At 51.4% G+C, this 26,449-nt stretch overlaps 2 protein-coding genes and 1 long non-coding RNA gene across 11 annotated transcripts in view; 2 read left to right on the top strand and 1 right to left on the bottom strand.

The window, feature by feature from the left end:
- Positions 1-10,487, top strand: part of SRGAP2 (SLIT-ROBO Rho GTPase activating protein 2) — a 262,672-nt gene extending 252,185 nt beyond the window's left edge. For 2 of the 7 annotated variants that reach the window (XM_017880915.1, XM_017880914.1), the window contains exons 21-23: positions 949-1,095; positions 4,686-5,010; positions 7,104-10,487. In XM_017880915.1, the coding sequence (XP_017736404.1) occupies positions 949-1,095; positions 4,686-5,010; positions 7,104-7,487 (856 nt within the window). In that variant the 3' untranslated portion in view covers positions 7,488-10,487. The other 5 variants (XM_017880921.1, XM_017880919.1, XM_017880916.1 and 2 more) reach the window with 4 other exon arrangements.
- Positions 910-14,173, bottom strand: LOC108535154 (uncharacterized). The gene is made up of 2 exons (XR_001887141.1): positions 13,404-14,173; positions 910-3,727 (listed from the first exon to the last, which is right to left on the bottom strand). It is a non-coding gene; the product is annotated as an uncharacterized LOC108535154 (long non-coding RNA).
- Positions 14,174-16,125: 1,952 nt separating this feature from the next.
- IKBKE (inhibitor of nuclear factor kappa B kinase subunit epsilon) overlaps positions 16,126-26,449 on the top strand; it is a 26,456-nt gene continuing 16,132 nt past the window's right edge. Inside the window, exons 1-12 of one of the 3 annotated variants that reach the window (XM_017880911.1) lie at positions 16,126-16,577; positions 17,038-17,127; positions 19,076-19,194; positions 20,209-20,349; positions 21,051-21,180; positions 22,374-22,555; positions 22,978-23,138; positions 24,038-24,148; positions 24,439-24,618; positions 25,219-25,409; positions 26,147-26,211; positions 26,299-26,390. In XM_017880911.1, the coding sequence (XP_017736400.1) occupies positions 19,108-19,194; positions 20,209-20,349; positions 21,051-21,180; positions 22,374-22,555; positions 22,978-23,138; positions 24,038-24,148; positions 24,439-24,618; positions 25,219-25,409; positions 26,147-26,211; positions 26,299-26,390 (1,340 nt within the window). In that variant the 5' untranslated portion in view covers positions 16,126-16,577; positions 17,038-17,127; positions 19,076-19,107. The remainder of the gene's footprint in view (positions 16,578-17,037; positions 17,128-19,075; positions 19,195-20,208; positions 20,350-21,050; positions 21,181-22,373; positions 22,556-22,977; positions 23,139-24,037; positions 24,149-24,438; positions 24,619-25,218; positions 25,410-26,146; positions 26,212-26,298; positions 26,391-26,449) is intronic. The other 2 variants (XM_017880912.1, XM_017880913.1) reach the window with 2 other exon arrangements.

The following is a 26,449-nucleotide window of genomic DNA, read 5'->3' as shown; positions in this document are numbered from 1 at the left end:
AAAGGATGTCAAGGAACAAAGGAAACCTGAACTGGTCCCAGAGAGATCTCATCTGATAGGCTGTTGGTTGATTCTCACACTTTGAAGCAGTTGTCCCGTGGGCCCACCCAAGTCTGTCCCCTGTCCCTTTGCCCTGCCTCTGTCCCCAGCTCCCCTCCCTTGGATACAATGCTGTCAGTGTTTTTAGTCCTTCCCTTAATATTATTTTTTAAAGGTTGATATCCTGAGTGAGTCTGCACCCTCCCAGCCTCTTCCCGGCTCGTTCTGCAGGGAAATCCTCCCTCTGTTGATAGCATCGCAAACCTGGTGGCAATCTGTGCGTGGACAGGACCCTCCCAAATTTAGCATTATGACTTCACTACAGGATCAAGAGAAGATGAATTGTGGGGGAGAAGGGGCTTTCTTTGTCATCAGTAGCCAGAGGGGCCAGGAGAGCAGTGGAGAGACCTGGGACCGGCTTGGATGCTCTGAGCGGGGCTAGAGGCGCTACGACAGTGTGTGGCAGTGTCCTGCCACGACGCCGCCATCTCCAGAGCCACCACACAGTTGACTGTCCTTACCCGGCAGTGCTCAGGACCTCAGCTGATAAACCACAACCTGGACTTGCCGCCTCCTTCTCCAGGAGGCCGCCCCAGCACGGCCTCCCCAGGAAGCAGCATGGGGTAGAAGGCAGATGCCTCGAATCCAGGTGTCCCCTAGACACGCTTTCCTGAGGAGCTGAGGAGCCCGCAGAACTCAGCGGATTATTTATTTTTATTTAAACGACCCTTCAAAGGCCCTTAGGTTTCCTTGCCTCTGCTCACAGAACTAGCCCAGCCAGGTGTCGCTGCTGCCTCAGAGCTGTGTGGGGTCGCGTGTGTGTCGGGGGGCCATCTTGCCGATTTAACACTGCTTTTTGTGTTGTTGTTGTTTTCCCTCCTCCCTGCCTGCCTGCCCCTTCTCCCCCAGCGAGGACGGTGTCGTGGAGAGGTCCAGCCCCAAGTCTGAGATTGAGGTCATTTCTGAGCCACCTGAAGAAAAGGTGACAGCCAGAGCGGGGGCCAGCTGTCCCAGTGGGGGTCATGTAGCCGATATTTATCTTGCAAACATCAACAAGTAAGCTCTGCTTTTCATTTTCTGCTCCCCTGAATGACTTGCAACACCCAGCCTCACCCTCTGGCCTAACCCCCCATCTCCATTCCTGTGCTGCATGTAGGGCTCCCAGCTCCCCCAGCCTAACAGTTTGCATGTGGTCACTGCTGCTGCAAGGCGGACAGGGCTGAGGATGCTGCTACAAGCCTCGGGGCAGGCCCAGGTCTCCAGCTAGCTGCCCTCGTGCTGTGGAAGGGTGCTTTACTATGTGTTCCCGCAGTGTCTGTCCACCCAGACCTTTGTGGCAGTCTTACAGCTAAAACTTTGACCAAAGCTTTGGTCACTTTATGCAACCTGGTTTTGTACTGTTTCTCAGAGGTGCCTTCTTTTTTCCAATCCATACTCAAATAATAGTCTTTGATGTCTGTCTTCCTTGACCCGTGTTCGTGCAAAGATTCAAAGTCTGTGTGTGGCTTCTACTAGGCTGATGTTACACCAGGTGGGTTTATTGAGATATCATGTGTCTGTTCCTCCCCCTGTCCTGCATTCACTCCTGTGGAGGAAAGGAGGCCACAATGTCCCTAAAGAAAGCTTTGTCCTGAGCTCTTCATTCATTGGCTAACCCCTACCTAGCTCCCTTTTCTTCTGCCCTTTCACACCGGGAGAAATAATTTTCCATTTTGTTCCTATTGCTTTGGCCCTGTGTACTATTCTACCCCCTTAGTCCCTTTGCAGATCCCCACTCCTGCTCAGCAGGCTTTTACCTCTGACCCCCAGCTTTCATTGTGGCTGTTAGCAACATCCTGGGGTTTTAACTCCACCCACGCCCGATCTGGCTGTCTAGAGGGATTCTACGCCTGCGTGCTGCCGCCTCCCCAAGAGGCATTCGGGTTATTGGAGAACTAATCTCATCTCAAGGGGCCAGACACCAAGTCCCAAAGCCTACAGACCTCTTTCCGCCAGACCCTGAAACCTGGCCCCGTGCCAGCAGGATGACAAGCCCCAGGGCGCTCCTGATGAATATGGATTGGAGATGATGTACAGTTTTTATTCCCCTCTGGCTTTTGAGGAATGAAATGATTTGCACTTTGAAAACCTGTTAACCATAGCCTCTGGACACTGAGACTGGAAGGAGAATAAAGGATGCTTGTTGTTTTTAAACTATACCAGGTTTCCCAGATCTCTTGGCTTTTTTCCACCCAGACGGTAGCAGGGGGAGTGGTTGGGGCACGTGGCTCTTTTCCATCTCTTTCACCCTCAAGTTAGTAAAGTCATTTATTCAGATCACTTACTGAGTGTAGTTATAATTTAATTCAGACCAGTTAAAAAAGAATTGAGGAGTTTCTGTTTCCCTTCAGCACACTGCCCTGCTGGGAGGGCAGGCCAATATCAAGTAACTGTGGGCTAATCACATTTTTTTTCTTATTTACAATTCTATGTTAATTATAACCCTATAATCAAAAAGGCCGTAATCCTGTAATTAACCCAGAAACCAAGGTGGGGTTGGTGGAGGAAGAGTTAGATAATTAGTTCAGTACATATTTTTAAGCCATCATATATTTGATACCATTTGTACATAGAAATTGTAGAGAGTAATAACTGAAATGGTAAACAAAAAAAGAAAAAAAAAAGAGTATCTGGTAGAAAGTTAAGGTGGTTCCCTTGAACTCCTTGCTTGCTAGTGTCAGGAGTCTTGGGATGGGGTTCTTGGAGGACAAGCCTCATCACCTGGTGGGTGGGTGAGTGGCGGCCCCCGGGCATGTCTGGCCCTTAGGAGTGAGTTGGCCTTTCGGTTCTTACCTCCTGTCCCCCACACCACTCCTCCTCCCAAGTTCCTTCAGTTTCCTGAGTGCCCAGGTTCTCTCTCACCCCTGGGCCCTCACACCTGATGTCTCCTCACCTGGTCATCTCCTCCTCTCCCTTCAAGACTCAGCCCAAAGACTTAGCTCTTTGGGGAAGCCCTTTTGACATCCCTGAGTTCCCCAGGCTGAGTGAGGTGCCCTTATGCTGTATTCCAAAGGCACTTTGAGTACCTTTTGGTACGTACGCTGCACTCAGATCCCCCACCAGATTGAGCTCCTTGAACCCAGGAACTGTGTCTTCCTTTTCTTTACATCCCCAGGGCCTGGCCCGGGACATGGCACACCACAGCCACCCCATAAATCTGCCTTCTCAGCAGTTTCAGCCTGTGAGTCAGCCATCCTCAAGCGGAAAAAGGAAAACAGCAAAGAGCTATTAGGGTGTGGCACTTCCATTTAATTCTACACATTTATTAAGTATCTACTGTTGTGCCAAGCACTGCTGGTGGTTATTCAGAGATAAAAAAGACAAGGTCCTTGATTTCAGAGCTCACAGTCCGGCAAGGTAAAGACCCTATGGACAGGTAACTGAAAGGTAGCATCAGGTGCTCTGAAGGTACAGAGGAGGGAGGGGTCCATTCTTCCTGCAACTGGAGTTAGTGGTGCAGTGGTGCCAGGGCAGCTGGAGTTAGTGGTGCCAGGGAAATCCTTGCAGAGAGGGGGGTCATTTCAGCAGGGCTTTAGAAGACTCTGAGAACGTCCTTTTTCCACTCGAGAACGGCTGACTCACAAGCCTAAAACTGCCAAGTGGACAGATTCACGGAGTGGCTGATACATGCCAGGTCCTGGGCCAGGTGCTGCAGGCAGAAAGATGAGGAAGACCTCAGCAGTGAACAAGACTAGGACTGACGTAGAGCACTGACCCCACCTCACAGACCAGCTCCTTATCTTCAGAGTCTGACCCTTCCCTCCTTCCACCTCAACTCCTGCCTCGGCCCCCATCTCTCTTAGATTCAAGATCAGAGCTATTCAGCGGCCATCCAAATCAGAAGTTTCATTGCCTCTTAGATTAGACCTTTTCCGATCCGATTCCAAGACAAAATGAAATTATCCAGCCGCAGGCAACACTACCATTCTGCCAAGCCATTTTGTCTGAGAGCCCTAAGTGGTCTGAAACAAGTTCGCCCAGATCCAGGGTTCAGCCCAGTGCTCGGTGACTTGAGAGTCATGGATTTCCACACTAAGAAAATGCACAAACTGGCCCCTAACTCTGCAGTATTGCTGCCTCTTGAAAACTATTCTGTTCCATCCCTACAGAATAAGCAACAACAGCCTCTTGCCAGAGCCCAAAACAGTTACAGACTTTTTGGAAAAAGAGACATGCTAAAATTTAGAAAAGTTAACTATCCTCTTACCAGCAATTCCCGACCTCTTTGGTGATGGTGAGACTTCTTCTCCTACCTGGGGCCTTAGGTTTCTGTTCATGGCAGGTCACAGAAGGGGCCTTTCCATGAATCTCTTTCCCATTAGAAACTTTCGCTTAATCAGACATTTTTTCTGACAGCAACTTACATCTTGACAACACAAAGCCCGTGACCACCAAGTAAGTATCCATTTCTCCTTTGTCCAGCTTGGGGGTGGCAAGGGAATGAAGACATGGAGAATGCAAGAGAAGATGAAGCTGAGGACAGAATGTGTTCGTGTCCCTCTCCTTCCGAAGTCCCTGGGGGCCAACATCTGCCCCCTCCCACTTGTCCTAGCTTCCTTGGAGCCAGGGCTCCCTGATCACACTGCCCTTTCTGTTTGTGATTGAAGGCAAAGGAAGCGTCCAGAATCTGGGAGCATCCGGAAAACTTTTCGGAGTGACAGCCATGGGCTGAGCAGTTCCCTGACTGACTCCTCCTCCCCAGGGGTGGGGGCTAGCTGCCGCCCATCCTCCCAGCCCATCATGAGCCAGAGTCTCCCCAAGGAAGGGCCAGATAAATGTTCCATCAGTGGGCACGGGAGCCTCAACTCCATCAGCCGCCACTCATCCCTGAAGAATCGGCTGGACAGTCCACAGATCCGGAAGACTGCCACAGCAGGAAGGTCAAAAAGCTTCAATAACCATCGGCCCATGGACCCTGAGGTCATTGCTCAGGTAACTGTGGGCTCCTGGACAGACAGCATGAGTCTACATTCATCACTACCACTTAGTGCCACCCGCCTAATTATGACAGAACTTGAAACAGAACAATTATTTTGTATGTCATATACTGAATATATATCCACTCTGGACCTGTGGACCCGATAAGACAGCTTAATAAGCAGTCTGCCTGCCCCTGTCTCCCCAGGAAGAACCTAAAGACAGAATAAAATAAGCCTAGCTTCTTGCTCATACACTGACTATTAGGAAGGCTGTTGTAATTTTTAAAGCCAGTGTTAAGAGTGTTTTGATAGCCCAAGTTTTGGGTCTAAAGACCTTGGTAGACTTTAGTGAAACTGCCCAACTATTGAGGCTCAGGTGTAATCCTGAGGCTCAGGTGTAATCCTGGCCACATTTTTATATTGCTGTGCCCATCACCATCATCGCGATTCCTAAGGCTAGTCTCTGGTACCGAGTGGGTATGATCAATTAACAACCTGCACCTGGTCTTAAAGATCTAAAAAATAATCTGGCTGCAGAGAGCTCTGGTAACCAAAAGGATTTGCAGCAGCCCAAGCGTCCAGAGGCTGTGGAGATGAGCTCCCTGGTTGCAGGGTCTTCCTTCTGTGTAAGCACCACACTGATGACTCTCTGTTTTCCATGAAATATTAGAGATCCAACCCCACTTCTAAAAATCCGACTACCGTGGCCACTCCGAGCAGTTCACTCAGACGTCTCTCCCAACTATATAATTTTCATTAGACCAGGTAGGAACTAAGGGCTCATTGTTGCCTTCTTATCTCACCTGAGTTGAGATTCTCCTTACCCCATCTTCCAGGGGGTGAGAGAGGCTGGGCATGGTCTCTCTTGGCTTAATTGTGGTTCTCTGCTTACAGAGATGTACCTGGCAAGCCCAGTATTGAGCTACGGGCCTGAGATGTCTTGCTTTGCTAGCCTTCTATTCCGTGCCTCTATTTAAGCTCTTGGCTGCAATCTGCCTTGCACTACGGGTATCCTCCCAGCTCCCTCCTTGGCCAGGTGTTAATAGGAATGTCAGGAAAGGTAGACAGCTGGGACAGACTAGCTGTAGAGTGCGACTGAGGAGGGAGATGGAGTTCTTCCTGAACATTTTAAAGGTTTGAGAATGTCACAGGGATGAGTGAAACTGAATCACTGTGAACACAAAGCATGCATCGCTCTGTAGGACAAAGAAACCTTAACTAGAGGCCTTCACTTGGAATGTGTGAAATCCTTCCATGTGAACCTAATCCCAGGAAGAAATCCTGTGGTAGTTTGGGGGTGCCAGACACAGGTTTATGGGGAGGGAGCGGGGAGCTGGGAAGCCTCGCTGGGAGGCAGCTGGCTTGCATACAAAGGTTCTTTGGTTCTGCCTTGAGCCCCTGGGCTAGGACCGCTGTTGGCTAAGATCTAGAGTGTTCCATTGATTTTGCAGGCAATTGATTCACCTATGTGGGCTTTGGCTCCCCCTCCTGGTCACTCATTGGTCCCCCCGGTGGTGATGGCTGGAAGGAAATGGTTTCAAATTGGACGCTGCCCTGAGCTGGAGAGGAGGGGTCGGGGGAGGTGTCTTGGGCTCCTGAAACTTTCCTCAGCCCCTGAGGAGGAAGGACTAACCCTCTTCACCTTTGGCCTTGAAGTCCAAGAGAATAAAGATCATACATCATCTCTACCACTTTTTAAAAAAGTGTTTATTATGTACAATTTCAAACCTACCCAAAAGCAGAGAGAACTGGGTAACAAATCCCCATGTACTCATCACCAAACTCCTGGCCCTTCTTACTTTGTCCATGTTTCTCCTCCCCACTAGATTATATGTCACTTCATCAATAAGTATTTCAATATCTGTCTCTAAAAAAAAATCAACTACTTTTTCTAAAGGAAAAAAAAAAATCTCATGACAATGAAAATCCCTCTGTCCCCGTTTCCCCACTTTCTGAGCACTCATATGTTGGAGGATTTGGGCCAAGTACAATAATCTGGACATCTTACGGTCGGTTTCTTCATGCTTTGGCCTGTGTTGTTGAAACCGGCTCCTTGGGGAATTCTCCCCTTATTTGCCTCACCTCCTCCTTTTTCCTGTTTTGCAGGATATTGAGGCAACAATGAACTCAGCCCTGAATGAGCTACGGGAGCTAGAACGGCAGAGCAGCGTCAAGCACACCCCTGACGTGGTTCTGGACACCTTGGAGCCCCTCAAAACCTCCCCAGTGGTGGCCCCCACATCGGAACCTTCCAGCCCCATGCACACCCAGCTCCTCAAGGACCCCGAGCCCGCCTTCCAGCGCAGCGCCAGTACTGCTGGGGACATCGCCTGCGCCTTCCGGCCTGTCAAGTCTGTCAAGATGGCTGCCCCGGTTAAACCACCAGCCACGCGGCCCAAGCCCACTGTCTTCCCCAAAACAAATGCCACTAGCCCTGGTGTCAACTCTTCAACTTCCCCACAGTCCACTGACAAGTCTTGTACTGTCTGAGGGATATAATTTAATTGTTATAGACAAAGGGATTATAGGGACTGACTGTTATTAAAATCTTCCTATTTAACTAGCTTGGGGACTTCAGTTGAAAATTAGGTTCTAAGTTGTTCTTGCAGGAATTAGCCTCCCCGTCTCCCAAAACCTTGAGAATGAAACCCTTGGCATCGCCTCTCCCTTCCCACTGCCCTCTGCTTCCCCCAGTTGTCGTAATTCAGCCAGCTGCAGTTTGTACCGTTCTTAGGTTAGCCAGAGACAGGTTTTCATTATCAGGTCACTGTGAAATCTGGTAAGGCAGTCCTGAGGACATGGGCTCCAGTCTCAGTCCCCTCAGACCACGGGGATGCCTTGACCAGTTGGTTGGCTACAGCCATCCACCTTTCAGTGGCATCTTGTTTTGGGAACTGATTATAGAGAATCATATGTAGTCTAGTCTTCATTTTACACACACACACACATATTTTACATACACACACACACACGTTTTTCTAGTCTCTGGCATGTGTAGCCTCTCCTGGTCATAGACCAGTCTCTTTGTAAGTTATTGTGGCAGTTCACACAGTAGCCACCAGGGGTCTCTGTTTCCGTTACAAACTTCGTTCTGTCTGGGTCAGAGAACCTAGCCTTTGAAATCTCTCCATCTTATGAAATATCATGGGATGGGACAATCCCGTAACCTGTTTGGGGTTAGGGGCTTTCTCTCTTTGTCCTTTCCATTGATGTGAATTGGTCACTGGTGTTTGCTCTTCCTCTCCTCCATCCCCTAGAAGTACACCCCAGTCTTATTAAGGAGCTTTTAAAGTTTTCCTGAATGTATAGACATTTCTCGGGTTCCTACCTTTGTCTCTGATGGACCAGTTTCCATTTAAGACATTTTCCTATATAAGACAGTTTTATAGCTGGTTCGTTTTAGGGTAAAGAGTCTTAAGAGAGTTTTATTGTGTCTATGGCAGGTTTGGAAAAGGTAAGAAATGGGTCCTTTTTCCTCCTAATGTTTTTGGCACTTAAAACATAAAATTCATTATCCTATTAAAAAATTAAATTCAGCTTTGCTAATCCAGAAATTGTTCCCAAATGAAAACTTGTTTTAAGTCCACCCCTTAGTTTGGTTATTTTACAAGGTCTCTCTTCAGGGACCAACAGGGGCTTAGAGAGCCTTAGTTAGATTAAAGGGAGACCCTGCCTTCTAAAACCAGTTTTCATTGATCCAAACAAGGACAATTAAGGGAACTCTGACCCCACGGGTTCTCAAGTCTTCCCAAGGCCGGAATCTAAAGAAAATTAAAATTTGAATGCTGAATATTTTGGCTCTACTCTGGCCTTTTTTCTGGTTCCCTTCCAAAATGCACAAATATACCCTTGTCTGCTCCAATCCAGTCTCCAAACCTGGTGCCCGTGGTCCTGGCCCCCCTAGCATCATGCTATCCCAGGAGTACCAGGACCGGAGACATCCACAGCCAGGCTCATGGTTCTCAGACAGCAACTTGAGTTAAAGCTGAAACATCCTTCTTCTCTGTGTTTTCTGGTTTAAAAGCTGCACTTACATTTTGGCCTTATTATTTTCTGTAGTTCAGGAGAGATGGTGGGTTGCCATTCAGGTAGGAAAATCTGAGTTTTCTTATCTTTGACCTAGAAGAGATTATTTCTGGACGAACATGTGAAATTGGTGGTTACATCTATGGAAAGTGGTAGGATTTTTTGTTGTTGTTGTTTAATCCTGTGTGAAGGAAAAGAGGTGCTTTATGGGAAATCACTAATGAGAAGGCTAACCTGCAGCACCAGAAAAACCTTTCCAAGTGCCAGAAGGGAGAACTGAAGAACTCCTTCAGTGAAGTGAGTCAGCCTGGAAGAGGCAACCCACAGTCTTGGTGTTTGTTGCTGTTTCCTGACCTGTTCTTGCCTGTCACCTGGGCCTACACAGGTCCTGAGCCAACAGGGGGCTTTCATACCCAAGGATCTGTTTCCTTGCTGAAAATGAAACCCCATCTTTCACTTTACATTCCTTTCAGTCCAACTGATCAAAACTGGTACCCACACTTGCCCTTTCTCCCTCTCTCCAGCACACTCCCCTCTAAGAAAGTAAAAGCAAAGCTTTCTTAATGGCAACGCTTTGGGCCTGTTCTGTTGTTGTTCCTGCCTTATTTCTCTTTCAACCTTGTATGTGACTCGTGTTCACCATCCCCTTGATCAGTGTCCATCCGCGCTAATTTGCATCATGAACTGAACAGTGTGTGAGTGGTCACCTACTAAACCCAACTCTGGGGGCAGAGCTGTCTTCCCCATCTCTGGTGCTCCTGACACCTGTGAGATGGTCCTGTCGAGAGGACTAGGAACCGATAGGAGGAGAGTCCTTCTCAGCAGAGCTCACTGCAAACAACTGGAATTGAGGTTGCACACTGTGATTTTTACACCGAAAAGCCAAAAGGAGCTGGCCATCCAGGGCCTAGGGAGACCAGCCTTCCTCAGCTATGCTTGCCGAAACCAGCATGATGCTTCAAAGAGCCCTGCTCTGCCCCTCATGGCATGGATCCTTTTCCTGGTGTGGACTCTGAAGGGTCAGTCTTTGGGGAAGAGAGGTGGGGTGGGGCTACTAGCATCCCAATTTAGAAAATAGAGGAGTTTGTAGCCAGAAGCCTGTAAACTGGAAACACTGGTCTCAACCAACCTCCTCAGGGCGCCCTGGCTTCTCCCCAAGGAGATGAGGAGCAGTGATGCCAGCACCAGGATGCGCAGAGCACTGGAAGGGCTGGTGCAGATCTACTTCCCGTGCGGAAGAAAAGTCAGATCTTCCAGGGAATCGCAATGTGGTGGTGTCTGACTTGTATGTCACATTTGTGTAAAATGGTATATTCTTTAAAATAGTGTTGATAACTGGAATATTGTATGTATGCTTGGAGATGCTTTGTGTGAACCTAAGACTGTCACTCAACAGATGTTGGATTGGGGAAAATCCAAAGCACAACTTCAAAATAAAATACATTTTTAGGTTTCGATGCTGCAGTTCATATCCCTTCTCTCTTCTGTGAAATCTGATTCAGGACTTCAGCTACCCAGGAGGGATTTTGATTCGTCTGTGCTAACAGAGCCCTGCCTGGCAACAGAGAGAGCAACGAGATGACCTTACAGCCAGCCACCTTCTCCCTCCCCACCAAGGCATAGCACACTTGCATTTAGAATGGGAGGTTTTTTCCCCAGCATTTCCATTTAGCCTGTGTGTGGATTCTCATAGGTTTTGTGGAGAGTCTTCCAGCTCACCATTGGACCGCCTGTTGCCGTGAGAACCATTGCCTTCACAGAATCCACCTTCCTTGTTTTCTGTCTCTAGTCAGATTTCCCCACTTCAGGGAGTGGGGCCTAAGAAGTTGCTTAGAAACTTGGCGAGCTACAACCAAGGGTGACTAGAGGTTCTCTTTCTTCCACAACCAAAGCCCTGAGTCATTCTGCCCTTGACAGCCCCCTGCCCCTGGGAGAAAAGCTGACCAATTTGCTTGTGCTGTTGGTGGAAGTGGGGGATACAGGTGATGTTTTCTCTCCTATAGATTGTGAGTCTAGCAGAGCTTAAGTTCAAGGGTGAAGTTATTCAAAGGTAACAACTTGAAACAAATCCTAGAGCCCCTAGGGCCAACACTTACTTTTAACAGGCTTGTTCTAATACCAGATGCCCCTGGGGATGGATCACATCTCTCCAAGTGGATACCCTGTGTTCAGTGGTAATGCAAGGAATCCTACCCTCAGCTCTAGACAGGACATTTTACAACCCCTTCTTAGGTTTATCATCCCTTTCCATTATTCATATGTCTTTTATTCAGCTTTGCTATGCCCTTCCAGCCTACTGTCTCTTCCCTTCCCCTGTGTTCAAGGAATAGCTACATCTTGAGCTTCTCTTGCTGGGCCCTTGGCCTCGGGTAAGTCAAGGCCAAGGCTACTGTGCCACTGTGGTAGAAATGAGTTCTCCCTGAGTGCAGAGAGAATGGGGATGGCCAGGAGCACCCCATAATAGCTGTGACATGGAGCCAGTTCGTAGGCCGTGAGCAGGGGACAAAAGAGCCCCTTTTCAGAGGGTCCCAAGGCAAAGGCAGGCTATGCTTTTTAGGTCCTCTTTATCCATATATGGTTCTTTTTATTTCATATGTCCTGATGGGGGCTGGATGGAAACTAGTGGCAATGAACACTGTCAAAACACAAGCCCATTCCATCCAGATAGAAACCAAAAATGCAGACCAGATGTATGTTAACTTAGGAAACAGTCTTTTAAGACTATTTAACCTAAATGTTTATATCAAACTTGTCCAACCCACAGCTCAGGATGGCTTTGAATGCAGCCCAACACAAATTCATAAACTTTCTTAAAACGTTATGAAATTTGTTTGCAATTTCTTTTTAGTTCATCAGCTATCATAAGTGTTCGTGTATTTTATGTGTGGCCCAAGACAATTCTTCCAATGTGGCCTAGAGAAACCAAAATATTGGAAACTCCTGATTTATGTTCATCAGTATTTGACATTTCCTTTTACTCAGGAGTTAGCAACCTTGGCATATTACATATACTAAAGACAGTCATTTAGTCAGTCAACAAACATTAAGCTTCTCTCTGTGCAAGCACTGTCCTATAGTACTGAACAGAAAAAAAAAACAGGTAATGGAGCTTTCTAGTCAGGGAGGACAGATGAAAAAGCAAAATGAGTATTACTCTGAAAACGAAACTGTAGTAAGATAGGAGTTGTTCAGGAAATGAAGGATTCTGCTGGACTTGGCAAGGCTGACATGACTAGTAGACATCTAAGTGGAAATACCAGGTAGACCCTTGGATGTACGAATTTGGAGTTTTGGGGGTAGATAATACCTGAAAACCTATTAGGAACTGTTACATTATAGATGTATTCAAACAGAGATTCCCAGGAAGAGCATGGAGATGGAAAAAAGAGAAGGTCCTGATCATTAGAAATGCAGCAGAAGGGCTGAGTGCAGTGGCTCACACCTGTAATCCCAGCACTTTGGGAGGCCTAGGCAGGCGGATCACCTGAGGTCGAGAATTCGAGACCAGCCTGACCAACATGGAGAAACCCCGCCTCTACTAAAAATACAAAAAAATTAGCCTGATGTGGTGGCACATGCCTGTAATCCCAGCTACTCTGGAGTCTGAGGTAGGAGAATCACTTGAACCCGGGAGGTGGAGGTTGTGGTGAGCCAAGATCGCGCCATTGCACTCCAGCCTGGGCAACAAGAGTGAAACTCCGTCTCAATAAAAAAAGAAAAAGAAATGCAGCAGAGGAAGGGGGCCAGCAAAGAAGGTAGAATGAGCAAGTGGCAGTGAGGTAGGTGGCTGGGAGAGCACAGGGTCACAGACAGCAGGAGAGGACAATGCTTCAACAAAGGGGGAATCTGCTGTTGAATGCCAATGGGGTAAAGTGAGGCTGGCGTAGAAAGGGAATCATTCGTGACCTGGACAGGAGCATTTTCAGCAGAGGGGGAATGAGTCCAACTGGAGTGGGTTAGGTGGCAAATGGGAAGGGAAGAGGCAGTAACTTGACAGCTCGTTGAATGGGGAGCATCGAGAGACAAGGGTAAGATGGGCAGTGCAGAGGTGCATTTGTTTGGTGGGGTGGGCAGGACACAGTAGAACGGGAAGAATGAATGTGCAGCAGAGGAGAGGGTAAGCTGCAGAGCACAAGCAGGAGGGTTAGCCATGGCCACTAGAAGAGGCTCAACAAGAGGCACTTCCTGCTGTCGCCTGGGAGGGAAGGCAGGTGAGTACAGATGGGGCAGGCAGTGGATGTGGGGGAGGAAATGAGGGAGCTCCCTTCTGATTGCTTCTTTTATCTAAGTGAAGTTTAAGACAAGGTCCCTAGCTGACAGTGTAGCAGGGAATGGTGCGGAGGAGGTTTGAAGAGTGAAGACAATGAGAGAAACACTTACTTTTCCTCGAAGAGAGATTGACGCTGGCACCAGCGCCGATTTCCTTCAGTGGCCTGGATGCTGCCCCGCAGCTTGTCCCACTGCTTGGGTCCATAGCAGCAGGCCTGGCTGCAGTGTCTGTCCCTCCTTCCACACCCAAAGCTCCTGGCCAGAGCTAACCCCTGTAGGTGACAAGAAGCCGGGCTCCGAGAGCGCGTCGCTCAGCCCTTTGCCCTTGTGACTGAGCATAGCAAATACACACTGCCTGGCAATGCCCCCCAGTCTCTTCCATATGCACCCCACCAGCACCCGAGCCCTTTCCCCTCCCCTTTAAGGCACTGGGCAAGTGAGTCAGCTGTGAAAAACTGACTCAGGCCCCTTAGGGGCGGAAAAAGAAATTAATATCTCTTCAGAGTGGACCAGGTGCCAGGAGCTTCATCTCATTTTACTTTCAAACCAGCCCTATGAGGAACGTCGAGTGACGTGCTAGGGTCACCCACAGTAGGTGGTAAAATCTGAACTCAAACCTCCATGGCAATGGAGCTAGCCCCTGCCCTTCCCACTATACTTTAGGCCTCTTTGTAGAAGTCACATGAGATTTTCTTTCTGACAGCTGCTGTCAAGGGCCGCCCTCTTCCGCCTCTGGTCCTTGCACTACCCTTGGATTGCCACTTCTATTTCTAGGACTCCTCAGAGCCACTTGGGAACATGTGGTGGGGACTCTCACAGACTTCCTCTTCCCTTCTGGAGCCGGCCAGCCCCCTGCACCTTCCCGGATACAACTGGCTGTGCTGCCCGACTGGGGCACAGGCAAGACATTGCTTCACTGTGACCTCACAGAGGATGTGACCTCACAGAGGATGCCCAAGGAAACTTGATCTGTCACGGGGCACATGGCTCCAGGCCACCTCTACCTCTCCCTCTTTTCTCAGCCTCAGTCCAGCTCTTCTCTTGCTTCTGTACCTCTGCATGTGTGCCCACAGCCTGGAACTCCATTCCCCCAGCCCCCTCTCCTCTGCCTAACTCCCCTCTTCCTAAAGTCTGGCCGAGCAACCCTTCTGGAAAGCCCTTCTTGATCACCTTCCTCCCTGCTGCCTGCCTGCCACTCAGCATCTGCCATGCCGTCCTGGACCTCCAGGCTCCTGGTGGGATGCCCAGCCTTTACGTCCTCAGCACACAGTGCCTGCCTCATAGAAGGTGCTAGACACATGGTAGTTGCCTTTGAACGTGCTAAATACACTGGGAAAGAGATTGATGGAGAGAGGAAAGTAAGAGTGCTGCTGAGGACCCAGCAGGTTCATCAGGGTAAAAAGTGGGTAAACATTATGGATTGTCTTATTTAGCAAACCTCGGTGCCCTAAAGCAACAAAGGCTGATTTCTCACCAAAGCCAATGTCCCTCGTGAACCAGCAGAGGAACTCTGCTCAGGACAGTCACTCAAGGACCCAGACTAACAGAATCACACTGCCAGAAAGCAGAGCTCTGGGAGGGTCTTGCATCAGGAATTAAATGCCTTGGTGGGGAACTCACATGCTCCCTGCATCACAAGGTAACTAGGATGTGCAGTTCTCCCATGTGCCAGGCAGGCAGAAACCTGGGAAGACTAGGCTGGGTGCAGTGGCTCACGCCTGTAATCCCAGCACTTTGGGAGGCCGAGGCAGGTGGATCAGGAGGTTGGGAGATTGAGACCAACCTGTTCAATCCACCTCACCAACCACACAGTGAAACCCCATCTCTTCTAAAAATACAAGAAATTAGCCAGGCATGGTGGTGTGTGCCTATAGTCCCAGCTACTCGGGAGGCTGAGGCGGAGGTTGCAGTGAGCCAAGATCAAGATTGTGCTACTGCACTCCAGTCTTGGTGACAGAGCAAGACTCTATCTAAAAAAAAAAAAAAAAAAAAAAAAAAAAAAAAAAAAAAGCAAGCTGGGAAGACTGGGTGGAACATGAGGATCTCAGGCACTCAGGCGCATTCCTCCAGGTCTTGCCGTGAGAAGCTACAGCAACTCCTCCAGCTGGCAGTGTTATGGGGAGGTCTCTTTAACAAAGCACCAGGCAGTTCTCAGCTCTGCTCCTGTTCTAGTGTCACTGTGGGAGGGGTGGTGCTGGCGGAGGAAACCACCAGGTGTGGCCATGGGAAAGTCCCTCCAACATTCTATAGAAACATGGAATTTCCTGGTTTTAACCATTTCACATCCAACTGCCATCTCAGAGCTGACCAGAGCAGCACAGACCCCTCCAGCCTCCTAGGATATTTGATGCGGGGCATTGAGTCCTGGCTGGGAAGTTGGCACCTGGGTTCCAGCCTCAGCAGTCTCTGAAGAGAATGGGTGAATTCCTGAAGTGTGTGGGCCTCCATACCTTCAATGCTTTCTGTAAAACACTTTCCAAGCTCCAAACAATTCCAAATATATCCATGTCATCCAATCAACCCATGGAGTAGCTGTTACTCTCCTCCTGCTGCAGGTGAGTGAGCTGGCTGGGTGGGACTGCATGCTGTGCTCAGGTCACACTGGAGGGCATCAGCTGGATCCCCATGCTTGCTCGGACCTCTGCAGGCCTCCTTGGAAGGTGACTCAGATCCAACTTCTAGGACTGGGTCAGCGTAGGTCCTACACCTCCTTGGGGCTCCTGGGTGTGGGAGCGTGGACTTCCCAGGCAGCTATCCACTTAGTTAACTTGCCCAACCTGCTCTGTTGACTCCAGGCAGAGTCCTGAACTTCCCTGCTCCAGTGAATTGTGCGAGATGCCAAAACAGCACCCAGCTGCCCACCACAATGACCAGAAGGGCCCCAGTTCCTGGCTTCTCTGTGGCTCAGACTCTGGTCCTATCGCCTACACTTGGGAACTCAGAGCATCCTCTTTCTCTTTGCTGAGCTGGTGGCTGCACTGAGTTGCCTCTGTCTCTTTAAGAGAGAAAGAGAGCGAGAGACGGAAATCAGGAAGTGTGAGAGAGCTGAGAGCCAGGACTCAGTGCTGAGCTTGGTGTCCCACCCCCACAAGGAGGCAGGGAAGAAACCCACTAGTTCCAGCTCCTGGGGTGGCACAGGCCATTGCAACTGGCCCTGCCTGTGGGTCCTAAGGGCCCTTGGCCACCAGGAGGCTAAGAACACTGCTCATGAATGACAGCAAGCCCTGAAAGTTCTGGGAGTGCCACCCAGTCCCACAAACCTGCATCCCCTGCAGTGGAGATGGGGTGAGTGTGCAGAGTGTGGAGGGGGGTGGGGGTGGAATGAGGGGGCCAGGCAAGGGGCAGCTGCAGGGCAGCTCAGCCGGGCACAGGGGTGTGGGCTTGTCGGCAGCGGTGCTCTCACATAGAGCGTTGTGTGTGGCATAGAGAGGTGAGCCACCATGGGCCAACCACAAGCCCTCCCTGGGCTCTGCTTACCAACACCCAAAGCCAGCGATCAGCTCCCAGCACCTGCCCTCACCTTTCCCGGGGTCTTTCTCCCTGGCCAGAGTCTCAGGAGTAGGAGATGCCGGGAAAGTCTCCCTGAACAGTTGGGGTATAGAGCTGGAAACCCCCAGCCCAGCCCTCTGGGGGAAGGTGACAAACAGGAAAGGGTTAAAGGGCTAGGGCCGGTGGCCTTTGATGGAGGCTGAGAAGCAACTGCACTGAGGGGCGCCTCTCATCCGCCCTCCTCTTTCCGGTGTAGCTCAGCTCCTGGACGTGCCACAGACAGAAAGCATAACACACGCTCGCCAGGAAGAGCCTTTGCCTGACTCAGGGCAGCTCAGAGTGTGGGGTAAGTGCATTTGGCCATAGCAGAGCCCTGAGGAGGGAGGGGAGGGGAGAGATGGGTGGGCGGCGCTCACATGCTTCACTGTCCACTGCTCATTCATCCAACCACTGGTTGAGGGCCACTGAGCCCTTCTATGCACCAGGTGCTTGGGGTGGTGGGGGGAGGATCTGCAGAGCGTGCAGAGTTGAGCCAGATGTGCCACAACCAGAGCTCCTGGGCACAGAACCCAGGGGCACGCCGCCTGTCTGGGGCTCTGTGCTTTGCACCTCACTGCCTATTATCCCAGAGTCATCAGCTGTTCCTCGCCCCAGTATCAGAGCCTTTGGCCTTGATTTCAGCCTGCTCTGCTCCAGCCCCAGCCCCCAGACCTGCTGGCTGGCTCCAGCCTCAGCGGGGAAAACCAGACCCATTCATTCATGCTGAGCTACTGTGTTGTCTTCAGGAAGCCTCTCAGTACTTCAGTTGCTTCTGTGTAATGTCCACTCCTACCTGATCTGAAACTGGGAGTTGACCATTGATCTCTTCAAGGGGCCTCTGGCTCAATGAACTGACATTATCAAGGATTTGCATTTTTAAAAAAGATTACACAGAGAAAAAGTTCAGAGTGAAGGAACATAGGATTCCAGGCATGGCAACCCTCAGTTTGAGAACCTCTAAGATGTTAGAACACGAAGACACCTTTTCTAGTCTAGAGTTATTTAAAAGTATTTAAGTGGCCAGGCATGGTGGCTCACACTGTAATCCCAGTACTTTTGGGAGGAAGCCCATGTGGGCGGATTGCTTGAGCTCAGGAGTTCAAGACCAGCCTGGGCAACATGGCAAAAACCCATCTCTACTAAAAATACAAAAGACAGCCAGGTGTGGTGGTTCATGCCTATGGTCCTAAGCTACTCAGGAGGCTGAGTGGGGAGGATTGCTTGAGCCCAGGGTGTGGAGGTTACAGTGAGTCATGATTGCACCACTGCACCCCAGCCTGGATGACAGAGTGAGCAACCTTATGTCAAAGAAAAGAAGAGTATTTAAAGGATGGTGGGCCTTCTAATGCTTCTGTCCCCAGGTATCCCAAAAAGGCCAGCCCTGGCCTTATTTTTCAGAGAGAAATTGAGTTTAACTTCTAAGGATACACTTTCTGGTACTAATTGCTTTAGGAGAACCAGGCTGTGGAGAAAAGATGAGGACAAAGATGGGAAACAGAGTTGTAAGATGTTTCTGATTCTCCCAATGGCCGAATGATGAATTTTGCCTCCCCTATACCCTGCTCTTACACACACACTCACACGCCTCTCCCCAACCCCCTACACAAATACACACACACACACACTCACACATACACACACACACACACACACACACTCTCTGAAGCAGCCCCGTCTCTCTTGGAGCAGCACTGACCGGGCTGTCAGCTCACAGCAGCAGGAAGTGGTGGGCCTGGCAGGCAGGCCAGCGGAGGCTGGGGGAGTGGCTCCAGGCTCATGTTGCAATCCTGGAGATTTGTGGTAGTGTGGGAGATGCTGCTTGACCCCAGGCCCTTCCTCCTATACTGTTTCTGCTTCCTGGGACAGTCTCAAGCCTGGATGCCAAAACCCAGAATCTTCAGTGCTGGGGAGAGGTGATGGAGACAAGAGGTTTGTCTCTGTTGAATGACCTGCCTGGGGAGGGGCTTCAAGGGGACTTGGGGAGCCAGGACAGGCAGAAGGCCAGGCCTCTTAGGTGGAACAGGTGCCGGCTGTGGGCTTAGGGCTCAGTGGGGGCCCTCTTGTTGTGCTGTGCGTCCTTTTGGGGAAGTTACTTAACCTTTCTGTGCTTCACACTTTCCCCACTCCCTTGCTTATGGAATGCCCACATGGAGCCCTTCTTAGGGTAACCTTGGGGCACAGTTACAGGTCAGGCCACCAGTGGCCATCCCATGCCAGGAATGGAATCCTGGGCCCCCAGCATGCTCTTTTTCTAGGCAGCAGGTGACCAGCCAGCTCAGGGCAGGAGATGCAGAGCACAGCCAATTACCTGTGGCACACAGACGACCTGCTGGGGCAGGGGGCCACTGCCAGTGTGTATAAGGCCCGCAACAAGGTAGGAAGCAACCCTGGCCAGCCCAGCCTTGGCCTCCTCATGCCTTGGAAGCTGGCCCAGTCAGCCCCCAGAGGGCATTGAGGGTGGTGGGACAGGGATCTGGGGACATTGTGCAGCACACTCACACTGTGGGTTTGAGCAGAGGGATAGGGAGCTGAAAACGGCTCCTTGAGAGAATGCCTCCGTCAGGCACGAGTTGGGCAAGAGAACTATGAAGTCACAAGGCAAACATCCGAGGAAGGTATCAGCAAATGGGATCTAGGAAGAGCAGAGGCAGGAATTAGGCCTTGTTTGGATTTAACCTGCAAGAATATACGAGATGATATCCACTCTGTTTTACTTAAGAGTGGTAGCTGGCTGGGCGCAGTGGTTCACACCTGTAAGCCCAGCGCTTTGGGAGGCCGAGGTGGGCGGATCATGAGGTTAGGAGATCGAGACCATCCTGGTCAAGATGGTGAAACCCCGTCTCTACTAAAAATACAAAAATTAGTTGGGTGTGGTGGTGGGCGCCTATAATCCCAGCTACTCAGGAGGCTGAGGCAGAGAATCGCTTGAACCTGGGAGGCAGAGATTCCAGTGAGCTGAGATCTTGACACTGCATTCCAGCCTAGGGACAGAGTGAGACTCCGTCTTAAAAAAAAAAAGGAAAAAAAAAAAAAGGAATTGGAGCCAGCCAGACCAGGTTCCAGTCCCTTCCCTGCTGCTAACCCCAGGGAGTGTTAGCTGCCCTGTGGTGATTGTCAATGGCAATTGTAATAATAACAACAAGCCATCCCCTGCAGGAGATCAGAATTTCAGGCTCTTGTCACCTCCCAGTGTGGGACTGTCTACCCCTTGAGAGGAAAAGGAGGTGTGGATGGGAGCCCCCATCCAACCAGGCTCATCTCTGGGTTGGGCTGGCGGGAGAGGCTGAATGGAGGCCCAGGAGAGGGCGGCTGCTTCCCCCACCCGCCGCGGGAGTGGGACGTGTGCTAATCCCCATGCTGCCTCCCACTGCTCCCTCCCCAATGGCAGAAATCCGGGGAGCTGGTTGCTGTGAAGGTCTTCAACACCACCAGCTACCTGCGGCCCCGTGAGGTGCAGGTGAGGGAGTTTGAGGTCCTGCGGAAGCTGAACCACCAGAACATCATCAAGCTCTTTGCGGTGGAGGAGACGGTGGGTCCGGTGCTTGGTCAGAGGGTGGTCTTGTCCTGGACCCTTGTCGTCTGGGGAGAGTCAACAGGCCACACAACAGGCCACACAACAACAGAGACTTGGTCCCATGCTCATCAGCAGGTCAGACAGAGCAGGCAAATTGCAGAAGGGAGCAAAGGGTGCAAGGGGGTGGGAGCGGTGCACGGGAAAGGAACGATAGACAGAATCAGTACCTAAGCAGAGAGGGCTTCCTGGAATAGGTGACTTTGGATTCCAGTGTTTGAGATCAGTGTGAGGCCAAGGAGGGAAGTCCAGGCCGGAAGCTGGGACCTGGAGAATGGGGACTCTGGGCTCCATCCCCACTAACATGGATGGTGTGACGGTGGCACAGCGGCATGGGTGTGCTTAGTGCCAATGAAGTATACACTTAAAATTGGTTAAAATGGGAAATTTTGTTGTGGATATTTTACCACAGTTGAACACCTAATCAAAAAAAGTAATACAAAGAGGGGTGCCGCCCTTGGGGAGACAGAGCCACCACCCCTCTTGGTTTCCTAGAGAATCCAGATGGCACCTCCATACCCTAGTGTCCTTGAGACGCCCTCCTCAGCCCCATGTGTGTCTCTGCCCTTCTGCCTGTCCCATGGCTCTGAGCCACTTCTTCCTAGTGGGTGGGGAGGAGAAGTGCTGTCCTCATGAGCCCCTCTCTGTCCCACCTGCAGGGGGGCAGCCGGCAGAAGGTACTGGTGATGGAGTACTGCTCCAGTGGGAGCCTGCTGAGCGTGCTGGAGAGCCCCGAGAACGCCTTTGGGCTGCCAGAGGATGAGTTCCTGGTGGTGCTGCGCTGTGTGGGTGAGCCCCTCCCTGTCCCTGCCTCCACCCTCAGACTGGCAGCAGGCCTGGGACAGACGCTGACGGGCAGGACCCAGGCTTCTGACTCCTGCTAATCCTTCCATTTAAAATTCCAACTTAAAAAGTAAACCTAAAAAAGATTGTACACCGATGTTCATAGCAGCATTATTTACAATAGCCAAAAGTTGGAAACAGCCTAACTGTGAAAACAAAATGTGGGAGGTACCTAAAATAGAATATTATTCAGTCTTAAAAGGAAAGAAATTCTGACACCTGCTACAACATGGATGGACCTTGGTGACATTATGCTAAGTGAAAAAAGCCAGACACAGAAGGACAAATCCTGTATGATTCCACTCATACATTCATAGAGACAGAAAGTACCATGGTGGATGTCAGGGTCTGGGGGCAGAGGAGAATGGGGAGTTGTTTAATGAGTCTGGTTTCAATTTTGAAGAATGAGGCCGGGTGCAGGGGCTTATGCCTGTAATCTCAGCACTTTGCAAGGCCCAGGTGGGCGGATTATTTGAGGTTGGGGGTTTGAGACCAGTCCGGCAAACACAGTGAAACCCTGTCTCTACTTAAAAAAAATACAAAAATTAGCCGGGCATGGTGGCGTGCACCTGTAGTTCCAGCTACATGGGAGGTGGAGGCATGAGAATCGATTAAACCCGAGAGGCAGAGGTTGCGGTGAGCTGAGATTGAGCCATTGCACTGTGCCCTAGGTGTCAGAGTGAGACTCTGTCTCAAAAAAAAAAAAAAAGTGGAGAGTGAGAAAAGTTCTAAGCTGGATGGTATGATGGTGGCACAGCAGCATGGGTGTGCTTAGTGCCAATGAAGTGTACACTTAAAATTGGTTAAAATGGGAAATTTTGTTATGGATATTTTACCACAATTGAATACCTAATCAAAAGAAATAATTGACAAAGAGGGGTGCCGCCCTTGGGGAGACAGAGCCACCACCCCTCTCGGTTTCCTAGAGAATCCAGATGGCACCTCCATACCCTAGTATCCTTGAGATGCCCTCCTCAGCCCCATGTGTGTCTCTGGCCTTCTGCCTGTGCCATGGCTCTGTCAGCCCATGGGAACTCCTGTGTCTCTGGATCCAAGGACAGCCTGCCCACCAAGATGAGCCTCAGACACTAGACTTTCCCTGGCCAGAGCCAGCTAGTGGCTTCCCCGTCTGTCCCCAGTGGCCGGCATGAACCACCTGCGGGAGAACGGCATCGTGCATCGCGACATCAAGCCCGGGAACATCATGCGCCTCGTGGGGGAGGAGGGGCAGAGCATCTACAAGCTGACAGACTTCGGGGCTGCCCGGGAGCTGGATGATGACGAGAAGTTTGTCTCAGTCTATGGGACTGAGGAGTACCTGGTGGGTGAGCTGCTGGGGACCCGCTGCCCCCTTGTGAGCCCCTCAGAGCCCCCATAGGGGGTGTGGCCCACCTTCTGCTTCCGACAGGGTTATGTCTCTCCCCTGTACCGCAACCGGAAGAATGCATTCTGTTCTCTAAGACAGAAAAGGTGAGGCTGCAGCCTGGCCAGGCTACCCGGCCTTGTGCAGTTAACTCCTTGCCAGGACTCTCAGGAGGATGGGACGTACAGGTCCCCAGGGCACAGGGTGGGCCGACAGAAACACTCTGGGTAGGGCGAACGCGACACCGGTTTTTAAGATGACAAAGGAGAAGGATTTGAACAGTTCTGTTTTCACCTGCAGGCGGTGGAAGGGAGTCTGACAGGTCTCAGGCCCTTGCCAGCCCTCCCGCTCCACGGCCGCGTTCTGGTTCTCTCCGGCAGCACCCCGACATGTATGAGCGGGCGGTGCTTCGAAAGCCCCAGCAAAAAGCGTTCGGGGTGACTGTGGATCTCTGGAGCATTGGAGTGACCTTGTACCATGCAGCCACCGGCAGCCTGCCCTTCATCCCCTTTGGTGGGCCACGGCGGAACAAAGAGATCATGTACGGTGGGCCACAGGGCAGGGAATGGGGCAGACTGGCGGTCCCCTGGCCCTTCTCCCACCAGTCCCTGCTGTGTCTCCTGGTCACCTCACACTGCTTTGGTCCACCCCATACCCAGGCTCTTTGTAGACCTCTTTTTGTTAATCAGATCAAACAAGCAGCTGAGCTCTGCCCGGGACTGACGGGTGTCTGTGAATACACCCTGTGTTAGTTCAGTGCTTCACTCTAGCCCTCTGCTCCCTTACTGCTCTCCTTGTCTTAACCGAAGCTCAAAGAGTAACTTGCCCAAGGTGGCAGAGCTCACCAGGGGCAAAGGTGGCAGCTTCCTGTTCCCAGGTCCAAGGTCCTTCCATGGTTTTGTGCCATCGGACAGGGAAGTAGTTAAGTGGCTGGAGACAGCAGCGGCTCCCTCTGAGCGCACCACCTGGAGCAGAGATGTCAGCTGCTTAGTGGGAATGTTGCTGCACTCGCCTCAGCCCAGGGGTCCAGCTGTGTGGAACCTATATTAGGACCGTGAGAGGGGCAGGAGACCCGCGTGGACAGGGGTTGTCAGGGAAGGCTGGACTCTGAAGGGAGAGAAAGAGGACGAGAGGATACTGGGGCCATGCATAGCATGGGCAAAGGTGTGGAGGAAGCTGGCCAGGCTGAGGGAAGTGTAGCTGGGAGGGAGGCAGTGGACAGGGTAAAGGTGTCTCTGTCTGAAGCAAAGGGCTCCAGGAGGAGTGCTGAGGCAAGGTGCTCTCACAGCTGAGAGCCAGGTCTCTCACATTCCATCACTCAGGCTACCTTGGGGTGGCTGGGTGGCTTGAACCTGTGCTCTGAGCCCTTTGTGCTGAGTGTGTCGTTGCCTCGCAATGTGATGGCTGGGGATCCCGCTGACCTGGTCTTGCTCCCCCTAGGTACCGGATCACCACGGAAAAGCCAGCTGGGGCCATTGCAGGTGCCCAGAGGCGGGAGAATGGGCCCCTGGAGTGGAGCTACACCCTCCCCATCACCTGCCAGCTGTCACTGTGAGTGGGACCCTGCTGGGTGGGTGATGCTGGAGTCTGAGCTGGGTATCACTTCTCTCTGCTGAGTCAAGACTTCTGAGGCCTGTTCCAGCAGGTTCTGGGCATGCTGCAGGCTTAGGTACACCACTTTCCCACCTGGATGCTGGAACGAGTTCTTCCAGCTCTTCCTCCCCAACCCACCCAGCCCCACCACCTTGGTCCTAGCTCTTCAGGACATGCCCCTATTGCCTGCTTAAGGCGGACAGGTCTGGGCCCCCGCCCCTGACAGTCTCCATGTCCTGGGAGGGCAGGGGGCTGCAGAGCCAGCTGGTGCCCATCCTGGCCAACATCCTGGAGGTGGAGCAGGCCAAGTGCTGGGGCTTCGACCAGTTCTTTGCGGAGACCAGTGACATCCTGCAGCGAGTTGTCATCCATGTCTTCTCCCTGTCCCAGGCAGTCCTGCATCACGTCTACATCCATGCCCACAACACGTAAGTAGGGACAAGGGAGGGAAGCAGTGAGAATCTTCTGTACCCAAGCAGCGGTGCCTGTCCAAAGCAGCATCTCCCACAGTACGTTCTGAAGAGTGGATATGTAGGAACGCTTCTGGGTCCAAACATAGTCTGGAAAAAGACTAGATCTGCAAAGTTAAAGCTAAACAGGTTTTCTTGCATGTACTTCAGAGAGTCAGTACCTTTTCTAATGCTAATATGCATTATACATCTGAGAAGTGTGTGCGTGTATGTTGGCTGTGCATTTCCTAAATGTACGGCTCTTAGAACCCTTGATTCCTGGATAATTTTATAGAACTAGGTAAATGTAACGGCAGTGTGACAGGAAGAGGTGCAGAGTCAGAGACTGGGTATTGGGACTCCTGGGGCCTGTTCCCACTCTGTCTCCATCACTATAAGATGTGAACTCTCCCCTTGGCCTCTCCACCCTTGATGACAGAGAAAACCACCCCCGTCCCTCCCTCTGCAAAACAGAGCCCTGCCCATGGGCAATGCTTAGCTGGGGCTTAGGAGACCTTGGCCCCCTGCCCTGCCTACTGACACCCCCTGCCCTCTGCCCCCCACCACGGCTATGTCTAGGATAGCCATTTTCCAGGAGGCTGTGCATAAGCAGACCAGTGTGGCCCCCCGACACCAGGAGTACCTCTTTGAGGGTCACCTCTGTGTCCTTGAGCCCAGCATCTCAGCACAGCACATCGCCCACACGACAGCAAGCAGCCCCCTGACCCTCTTCAGCACAGCCATCCCCAAGGGTCTGGCCTTCAGGGACCGTGAGTAGAGCCACCTGGGCTGGATCTTTCTCCTCCCCACATTTCCTGTGAGACAGGAGTTTGCAATCCAAGCCATTGGTTACTTTCCTTTGTGGGTGTTTCTTTGGGGCCACAGGGAGCCAGAGGCAGATGTGGGTTCTAATTCTGCAGATGCCTCTGAGATGCCACATGATGTGGGCTGGTGGCTTGACCTCCCGGGGGCTTCCCAGCATCCTCAGAGCTGTGGAAAGAGCTCCAGTGGAAACAGAGAGATCTGGATTTAATGCAGTTTCCATAATCTCTGATTTGTGGGGAAGCCTCAGACAGTTTGTGTTGGAGGAAGCCCAAGTCTGAGCTCCTGGAAAGAAGGGAAGGGGGTCAGGGGTCCAGAGCTTGAGCCTTTCTCCAAATCCTAGCAGAAGTTTCCTTTCTTCTCACTTGAATAATGCCAGTTTTATCCTCCTTCTCTGAGGCTAGGAAGGGGTATTCTCCTCAAAACCTGTGGGCAAGAAGGTGATTTAGTCCATTTTCGGCCCTTGGGCATGAGCATGTAGTTCTCAAAAGTGGCCACAAGGTGACAGTGAGGGATCACAACTTTAAGTGCGGCTAAGGCTGGCAAGGTGGGGGGGCTCAGGGTGAGTTGCGAAGCCTAAGGTGGGAGATTGGCAGTGAGGGGTGAGTGTGTGCTGGACTTAATGAAAGATGAGCCGACCCAGCACCATATAGACAGGCCCCTCAGACAGGGTCTTTGTCTGCAGCTGCTCTGGACGTCCCCAAGTTCGTCCCCAAAGTGGACCTGCAGGCGGATTACAACACGGCCAAGGTGAGGGGCAACCCCCAGGTGGCAGGGAGGGGCATGGCCCAAGGGTAGGAGGTGTGGGACCTGGTCCTGCGCACCTCTGTGTTTCAGGGTGTGTTGGGCGCTGGCTACCAGGCCCTGCGGCTGGCGCGGGTCCTGCTGGATGGGCAGGAGCTAATGTTGCGGGGGCTGCACTGGGTCATGTGAGTAGCCATGAGGGCTGGGCACAAAGGGGGCGGGCAGGAGCGGGGTGGGCAGGAGG

The sequence above is a fragment of the Rhinopithecus bieti genome, unplaced genomic scaffold (genome assembly GCF_001698545.2).
Source record: "Rhinopithecus bieti isolate Rb0 unplaced genomic scaffold, ASM169854v2 scaffold_12049, whole genome shotgun sequence".
Lineage (NCBI taxonomy): Eukaryota > Metazoa > Chordata > Mammalia > Primates > Cercopithecidae > Rhinopithecus > Rhinopithecus bieti.
The sequence above is the reverse complement of the archived record's forward strand: the minus strand, read 5'-3'. Positions and strand labels throughout refer to the sequence as shown.